The following is a 9,057-nucleotide window of genomic DNA, read 5'->3' as shown; positions in this document are numbered from 1 at the left end:
TGCAGAATAATATATTATTATATAAAAAGTTTGCAGAATTATATAATATATTATATCATATAATATATTATTCTGCATACTTTTTTTGCAGCGTTTCCTTGACTCCGCCCACAACCTCTATGTCACTTCATAAACAAACCCGTCACGTTTTTAGAGGAAACCAGAAGTGGCGGACTCATCGTTTGGTTCATAAAAACAAAAACATCTCCGGCAGCTCGTCGTCTCGTGTGACGGTTGAACCAGGAGAGTCGGGTCGTTTAGCAGAAAACCAACATGGCTGACAGTAAGACGCGATCCTAAGAGGCGACAGCTCTTTCCCCGACCATGGCGTCCCCTGCGCGGCTCCCGCTCGGCCTGGACCGCGCTGCCTCGTCCTCCGGCGGGAGGCCGCCCCTCCGGTCGCCCCACCCGCATGTGGCTCACTCCGCACCGGGCTGCGCGATGGTGGAATCGGTGGACGACGCGGAGGGTCTGTACGTGGCGGTGGAGCGGTGCCCGCTGTGCAGCACCTCCCGCCGCAGGCTCACCTGCGCCCGCTGCGTGCAGGCCGGAGACTTCGTGTCCTTCGACGGAAGGAACGCTGAAAGGTCCTCTCACTGTCGAACTCCATAGAAACTTTGGGACGTTTTACAGTTTTCTTCATTTCCTCGCATTCACAAGCAACATATCGGGTCATATACGTTGTAGGCATAATACTACTGGCCCCCTTTATACTTCGGCATTAATATGAGTATTCAAAGCAACATTAATGCCAACAAATCCTAAAGGTTTTGTTTATTCACATCGCCTGGTGCGGAGTGACCGAAGTTAAGCGCAGTTGTTTTGGGGGAGATCCAATCGAGGAGTCATTTTTAATGTGAATGACTATAACGAGAACGACGATCATAATATATTTAATATAATTCCTCTTCACAAAGAAATTCCACGTTACGTTGTCAATTCATGGTTTTATACACAGGTTCGTCTTTGAGACGTCAGATCCAGTATGAGTCTTGAATATCTCGTTCTGCTGAACTCACCCTAACCTCTGACCTCACACGTGTGTGTGTGTTGAAGTCTTGTTCACGTGATCTAATATATGTATGTATGTATGTATGTGTATATATATATATATATATATATATATATATATATATATATATATATATATATATATATATATATCTAAATAAATGTTTTGTTTCAGATACGTTGAGAAGTTGGAGCGGCTGAAGAAGCTGAAGGAGGGAAAAGAGCAGCTGCAGCAGAGGTGAGATTATCATAAGACACTACGATTGTATATAAATACATAAAACTATATATATGTATAAAACATTGTTGTTTTCTGGATGTAAACAAAGACCTCAAAGTTCTGATGTTCCTGAACTCCTCTCCTCTCAGAGTCATTCAGGACATGGACAGGAAGCTGCAGGCCGACGAGATGGTGAGCTAGTCTGATCCACGTGTGTGTGTGTGTGTGTGTGTGTGTGTGTGTGTGTGTGTGTGTGTGTGTGTGTGTGTGTGAGAGATTATATATTTATATATATTCCTCTCAGAAATGGAAGATCATGTCGTGTAAGATGAAGATCGAGCAGCTGAAGGAGGCGATCGCTGGAGGCAACGAGGAGGTGAAGAGCGGTGAGTTCTGATCAGGGTAGGACTTTTACATATTTTTTAGGGGCAATATCTGCCCTCATTAACTGAAATCCAGGGGCAGTTAAAAATTTGGGCCACTTTTTGAAACTTTCGAAATAACATTTAACCTTTGTTCAAAATAATAAATATACTTATTTAGGCTTACAGTATATGAGCAATTGTCATCAAATGGCAATAATAAGACTATTAGGCAGTACGGGTGGGAATCACCAGACTTCCCACGATACGATTTTATCACGATACTTGAGTCCCGATACAATATTATCACGATGCTGCGATATATTGCGATTTATTACCTTTTTTCAACCGCAAATTCTCCCCAAAGCAAAACTTTGTCAACATATTTGATCATCATGTTTTCAGTCTGTTAATTTCAGCAAAATGTGACTGTTTGTATTACAGTCTTATTTCTTTGTGGTTATCTATTGTTATTACATTTTTTAAACAACTATTAACATTTATAACTTTTTTCTTTTTTTTTTTAAATAATTTTGTTACTTTAATCACGTTGTACCTATCTTGTACAGGAAATACAGATAGGACAGATAAAACAAAGAACAAAAACAAAACGCAATAAAAGGGCTATACATGGATTCAATTTACAAACAAAAATCTTAGCAGAGCTGAGGGGAAAATGTAATTTCAAACATTTTAAAAAGTACATTGTAGAAAAATAATAAATATGTACATATACATAATGAGTGTCTTATTTGTCAAATGGTACCAGTTCATCATCGTCCTCATCTGTGTCACTGTCAGCCATTGGAGAAGTTGCTGGTAACTTCTCCATGCTTCTGTAAAAACAAAAATAGTATGTTACATGTGATAATAGTATGTTACATGTGATAAGGGACTTGATCTAAACATTTAATCCTCCATTTCAACCCCCAGTCAACTGCAGTCTCAATTAACTGTATTTCACCCAAAAAGATGATTGGTTGCCATGATATGAGGATGGGGTAAGATGATTCACTGACTGCACTCTGTCTAACGTTCGCTAGCTTGCAAGCGAGCCTTTTCCTCGGCATTTCCTCCACCTCAAGCCAATCTAGTTTCCATTTTACGATGGTGGCTGGGTGTGTGGATTGGTGTGTAGATCTCGAACCTGAGATGGTGACGCAGACTGTGCTGGCTGATTCTCATTTCTCCTCACACTCGCAGTCACAGGTGCGCTCCATTTTTTTTCTTTTTTTTTTCTACACGCAACATCAGTCAAGGCGGAAATCCAAAACATTCTATGGCAACAAGACCAGGTCATATATGCTACGATGTTTTTGACAAGTTCATTAAATTATCATAATTATTAGAGAAAATTATGGGGGAATTTTTTGCCCCTCTCCTAGTGATATCAGGGGCAACATTGTATTTCTTAGGGGCAGTTTTGCCCTTTGCCCTCATGTATTTCCGACGCTGGTTCTGATCATGAAACTTATTATTTAGTTTTTGTTATGATTATTGTTATTATTTTATTATTGTTGCATTATTATTTATTGAGCCACAGCTGCGCATGTTTTTTTCTTCATGTTGACCCAAAGAAGGTTTTAGAGTTTCTGTGTTACATTACATTATATTTCATTTAGCTGACTTTTTTATCCAAAGCAACTTACATTTTTGCTCTAAACACCGTAGACACAGCAACAGGGAGTAATTCAGGGTTAACCCTTTGGGGGCGGGGCCCACATCGATGCGTTAAACCAGGTGTTTTTATGAAGTTATATCTTAGCAATAATACGTCACAGAGATATGGTTTCAAATCTGGCGGATATGGTTTCCACTTCCGCGTCTGAGCATCTAAACATGGACGTGTCTTACGACGTGTGCAAAGCTTCAGTGTGAGTCAGAAGATGCCAAGCAAAGAGTCCTGAGCAAAGCTATATTGGAGGGGACAGACGGCGCAGCTTCAGTGCCTGAAGGATTCACTAACAAGGAGCTAGCCGGAGCTAACGGGCCAGATAGCTGGCTACAACGTTTCTGTGAGACTGAACGGTGAGTAACCAATTGTTGTCCCTATCACCGTTAACTTTCTTACAGTGAACTTAGTATGACTAGTCGTGTTGGACCTCCATTATGTGTTTGTAAGACCGTAACTAACGTGTGTTTGTTGACGATAGCTTAGCGTTAGCACGTTACTAGATAGCGTCGTTTTGGATGTCTCTTCCGTGTCTACGACTGAATGGTGCATACTCAACTGTTGTCACTGTCACTTTCTTACAGTGAACTTAGTAAGCCTAGTAGCGTTGGATCTCCGTTAATCGTTGCTACAGTAGTGTTTGTCACGTTAGGTGCTGCTAACTAGAGCTAACGGAAATAGTTGACTACAGCTATGAACGGTGGGTAATCAACTGTTGTCTCTATCACCGTTTACTTTATTTCAGTGAACTCATAGTGACTTGTATTAATGTATTTTACAGAGTGGATTCAGAGCTGCGAGGGTCCACAGGACAACATGCAACATGCAGCTGCAGCAGTCTCCCTGTCCGTCTGCCTGCCAACACATTTCCATCACCAAAACCGATATACCACATGAGTAAAGTTATGTTTTCACAACAAATATGAAAAATGTCCAAAATCAAGAGTACATTTTTCAGCTTTAGTCATATTTTCTCCTTACACTTGTGCCTTGGGACAATGGTGCCTCATTATATAGATAGCTGAGATTCTTCTGTAATTCTTGATATACAACACATGTATGTATCATATGCAAGTGACTTTAAAAAGGGAAATAAAAAACATTATGTAAAATCACAAAAATTACCCCAGGGTGTTAAGTGTCTTGCTCAAGGACACATCGACATGGACTAGCGTAGCCGGAGCTTGAACCACCGATCCTCTTATTGAAAGACGGACATGCTAATCACTGAGCCACACTGAAAACATAACATCTTTGTCATCATGACTCGTGATGAGGCAAATCTGCTAATTTGTTGTCAAATAAAATTTAGGTAAAAGAGAAAAATGTCTTCGTCCATGTCAATGCCAAAGAGATCCTCCCCGTTAGTCCTTCTAGGAGTCCTCCTCATGCTCTTAGTCTCTGGTGTCCTCCTGCAGATAAGGAGCTCCTCCTGCGCTCTCAGGAAGAGAGCCAGCGGCTGCAGCGCCGGGCCGGACGGCACCAGGAGAAACGGGACAAGATCGAGCGTCACAATCGCCGGCTGGGGGACCTGCTGGAGAGACGCAGCCGGGAGCTGCAGGGACGCCTGGGCCACCTGGCTGCTCTGAGACGAGACCACATCCTGGAGCTCACCACTCACATCTTCCACACCCAGGAGGAGAAGCAGGGCAGCAGGTGAGACCGCCCGAGTCCAGAGACCTCGCTCTCTCTCACCCTTTATCTCCGTTCGGTTGAGACCTTCAGAGAGGTTCAGAGGCCCGCTGGCTCTGAGCGAACATCTGGACAGAAACACAACCCGGTCCAAGGAACACCAGGGTTTTATCGGTGACTCCTGTTTTCTTTTTTATGAATTGTCCAAAAAAACCTGTTCTCTGCCCCTGCGTGTGTCACCCAGAGACCCCGCAGACGTGGTGGCGGAGTGCGATCCTGCACTGACCTCCAGCACGGTGAGCGAGCTGGCCGAGGCCCGGAGGACCACCTACCTCTCTGGACGCTGGATCTGGGACGACCAGAACGGAGAGACCAGCATCAGCATCACGGGACCCCCTGTCACCCTGCCCAGCAACGGAGACTGCTCCGCCTACTACAGCTGGGTGGAGGAGAAGAGCACCAATCAGGGCCCAGGTGAGGATGGAGAAGGCGAGGCTTCCCTCTGAGTGTTCTTGGTAACAAATAGTTAATAAATCGACGAGTCGACTAGCAGAAAATCAATCGGCCACTATTTAGATCATTGATTCTCTTGTTTAAGCTGCTCAAATGTCCTTTGACCTCCTGTCTGTCTGACGTTTGACCCCCTGTCTGACCTTTGAGCCTCTGTCTCTACAGAATTGGACCACATCAACCCGTTCCACACCATCAGTGCTGCTCTCTGCTACGCCACACAGCTCGTCACCATCCTGTCTCACATCCTGGACGTCAACCTGCCCAAGAAACTCTGCAACAGGTGAGTCAGGAAACGCCTACTGCGTGGCATTCACTCCCACATCACAGTCAGTAAAACAGAGCGTTGGCTTCTTTCACGTGTCTGATTTCATGTTCGATTGTTTGTTCTTCAGTGAGTTCTGTGGAGAGAATCTGAGCCGATACCGCTTCACCAGAGCCCTGAGCAAACTCAACACCAACATCCTCCACCTCTGCTTCTCACAGGTCAGATACTCTGAGACGCTCTGAGACTCTTTGAGATCCTCTGATGGTGTACACACCAAATGCGACACGAATTGTCGTGTCGTGCTTACTGCTTCAGTTTGGTCGCGCAAGTGAAACAAGGGTGTTCACACCAAACGCGACAAAGACAAATCGTGCCGCGACAAGGGGGGCGTGGCTTATCACCGTCACTTCTCTCCGTGAAAAATAGTTATCTTTTCCGGTATCGACTATGGAATAAATAACCACTGGTTCTGCTTTAAACTTGTTGTGGAAGTCCCAAACATGTCGGAACATTTGACGGCGGAGCTTCTCAACGCTGATTGGCTGATGCAACTATGACTCACGAGATTTTGTCGACGGAGTTGGGATATTTCAACTCTTGTCAGGTCGCGTCGCGTCCTTCGCTCTGTTCGCCCCGCGTCAAACGTTCTGTTCGCGCCGCCTCAAACGCGTCAGTCGTGTCGCCCGGCGGAAGTGTCACGCCTTCGCAACCTGTCCAACGGTACATTGACTTTGCATGTAATCCGGTCGCGCGACAAAATCGTGTCGCGTCCAGTGTGAACACAGCATGACACTCTTTGAGACACTCTTTGAGACACTCTCAGACACTCTGAGACTCTTCGAGACACTAAATATTGAATGAGTAATACTCTTCTTGTCTCCAGCATGTCGACAGTGAGAAGCTCCACCCTCATCACACTCTGAGGAACATCATGTTTCTGGTTTCCCCCGACAACAACAACCTGGGCAGGTGAGACGGCTGTTTTTTTGTCTTAAATTCAGTTTCAGAAATGTAAAACATTCTTACGTTTATTTGTGTCTGGAACTGTTAGTTAGACTTGTATCTGACTGGTCGCTGTTGTCTGGTTCTGTTCCTTGTCCAGAACGGGTCCGTTTGAGGTGAGCGCCGACTTGGAGGAGTCAATGGAGTTTGTGGAGCCGGAGGCTGCAGGACCGGCAGAGGAGAGCGGAGACGAGGCTGTAACTGACGAGGAGACAGACCTGGGGACAGACTGGGAGACGGTGCCCAGTCCTCGATTCTGTGACATCCCATCACAGGTAGACCACCTGGATCAGTCCAGACACATCTGTAGAGTTAGACGGGGTTCAGATCTGTAGAGAGTTAGACCAGGTTCAGATCTGTAGAGTTAGACCGGGTTCAGGTCTGTAGGTTTTATAATGTTGAGTTTAAAACTACATAACATTCATCCTACATTTTCTCACTTTTTCATGTTTACACCCAGATTTCACAAAATGTTTGGTCATGGAAATTTGGTGAAAAGTCATGGAAATCCATTGGTTAAAATGTGTATGAACCATGACTGACAATCCTCCTCCTCCTCCCCCCCCCCTCCCACACACACACACACCGCCCCCCTTCCAGTCCATGGATCTTTCCCAGAGTGCATTGCAGGTGTCCCAGCCCGCTGCCAACACTGGAGGGATGATCTCGTCTGCCGCTGCCTCCGTCACTTCTTGGTTCAGGGCTTACACCGGCCAACGCTGAACCGGACCAGAACCACAGGTACTGAACCACTCTGGACTGGTTCAGGTCTAGACTCTTGGAGGTGTGAGACTTCAGACTGGGGTCAGAGGTCAGTCTGGCTGGTTCTGAATCTTTGTATAGTTCAGAGCATCAGCGGAACGTGGACCTGCAGACTCTAAACACAGGACCCACGAGGACCCACGAGGGATCGTCTTCTCTTGAAGCTTCAGAATGTCCTGTTGAGATGATTTAATTAGCTGAATTTAAAGTGAACACTTAATTCAGATTCAATATTTAGTCCCCGATGTTTATAATCTATAGCCAGGATGTATAAACATGTAATAACTGGTTTATTATCACACAGAGTATGTCAGGTGGTTTGATCTGGTCCGACCAATGAAGGCCACCAAACCACGGATCAATAATACAATTGATTAATGAATCAGGACCTTCAGTAACAGATCACGTATCTAGTCTATCAGGTTCATATATAATCAATATGTATCAGATCGGACTCAGATAATCAATATTATTCGCATAATTAACCATAATAAAATTAAAACAGCTGTTATAACACTGAACACTTCAGTGTGTTATAAACATGTATTACTTAAATAAATAAATTATAAAGATAAATTATAAACATAGGGGACATAAAATGTAGGTTTTAATAACATATAATATCATGTTGACATGCCAGCCTGTCTGGTTTGTGTGTCTGACCGCCTGTCTGTCTGCTTGCAGCAAAGGGAAAGATTTAAAAAAAAAAAAAATTATGTTCTTTTGTTCACTTTCATTCGTCGAACTGAACTCATGACGTTGTTTACAAACCTGCAGACTGGCTGAACGCTGTCTCGTTCTTTCAATCAGGAACCGGACCGACCGGTTCCTTTCTTTTTGGAGCATCATGACGATCTGAAGGAGAGGAGACAAAAAGGTTTTACGAGAGAGGTTCCCCGTGGTTCGTACTACGGGAAGGGTTCCCCGTGGTTCCCACTACGGGAGATTTCCCCCATGATTCCCACTACGGGAGGGTTCCCCGTGGTTTGTTCTACGGGATGTTTCGTGGATGAAACTCATCAGTGGAGTTTAAATGTTTCTTTGAAGCATTGAGACGAGAACTCGGTTCTTTTTCCTTCGAGACAAAGTGTGTTTTAAAGTTTGTTAACATTCAAAATAAAAAAAAATGTTTTCTGGTTTTGAACAGTGAAGTCAAAGTTTTCTTTTCAGTCCTTTTTCAAAGATGAAACTACTTTTACTGAATTAAGTTTGACAACTTCACACGTGTTTAACAGTCCTGCATCGGGTGTTTTTCTCTCCTGGTTTGTTTGTTTTGTTGTCATTCCACCAGCTTAACTATGAACTAGAAAACTCATAAGGTATTACATCGATATCTATCTTAATATATTTATTTATTTATTATATTAACATCAGAGAGAACGAAGTGTTCATGAATCAGCATCCAAACTCAGATTCACATCTAATTATTTTCCTCTTTAATACGCAGTAGTGTGCACGTGCCAGTTAAGCACACAGATCCTTTGAGCTGCAGATTAGCACGTTAGCTATGTTTGGTATGCGGCGCTGCAGAGGAACAGGAAGCTTTTAATGTGAGCGAAGACCACCAACGAGGAAGAGCAGAGTCGTCGTTTGCCACCAGAGAGCGCCGATGGCTTCG

General features: G+C 44.0%; 1 protein-coding gene across 1 annotated transcript; it reads left to right on the top strand.

Annotated features, from left to right (window-relative positions):
• The first annotated feature begins 202 nt into the window (after positions 1 to 202).
• Positions 203 to 8,590, top strand: atg14 (autophagy related 14). Its single transcript, XM_079225922.1, has 11 exons — positions 203 to 587; positions 1,187 to 1,249; positions 1,381 to 1,423; positions 1,536 to 1,617; positions 4,684 to 4,921; positions 5,142 to 5,371; positions 5,573 to 5,690; positions 5,803 to 5,893; positions 6,559 to 6,644; positions 6,778 to 6,952; positions 7,278 to 8,590. The coding sequence occupies exons 1-11, from the start codon at positions 325 to 327 to the stop codon at positions 7,398 to 7,400; spliced, it is 1,512 nt and encodes a 503-aa protein (XP_079082048.1). The 5' UTR covers positions 203 to 324; the 3' UTR covers positions 7,401 to 8,590.
• Positions 8,591 to 9,057: the final 467 nt, after the last annotated feature.

Source organism: Taurulus bubalis (genome assembly GCF_910589615.1).
Source record: "Taurulus bubalis genome assembly, chromosome: 1".
In the NCBI taxonomy this organism is placed as follows: domain Eukaryota; kingdom Metazoa; phylum Chordata; class Actinopteri; order Perciformes; family Cottidae; genus Taurulus; species Taurulus bubalis.
The sequence above is the reverse complement of the archived record's forward strand: the minus strand, read 5'-3'. Positions and strand labels throughout refer to the sequence as shown.

Excerpts from the sequence above, each read along its gene's own strand:
- atg14 (XM_079225922.1), top strand. The coding sequence starts at position 325 with ATGGCGTCCCCTGCGCGGCTCCCGCTCGGCCTGGACCGCGCTGCCTCG. Across the intron at positions 1,424-1,535 it reads AGCTGCAGGCCGACGAGATG|AAATGGAAGATCATGTCGTG; the intron begins GTGAGCTAGTCT and ends TATTCCTCTCAG. Across the intron at positions 6,953-7,277 it reads TCTGTGACATCCCATCACAG|TCCATGGATCTTTCCCAGAG; the intron begins GTAGACCACCTG and ends CCCCCCTTCCAG.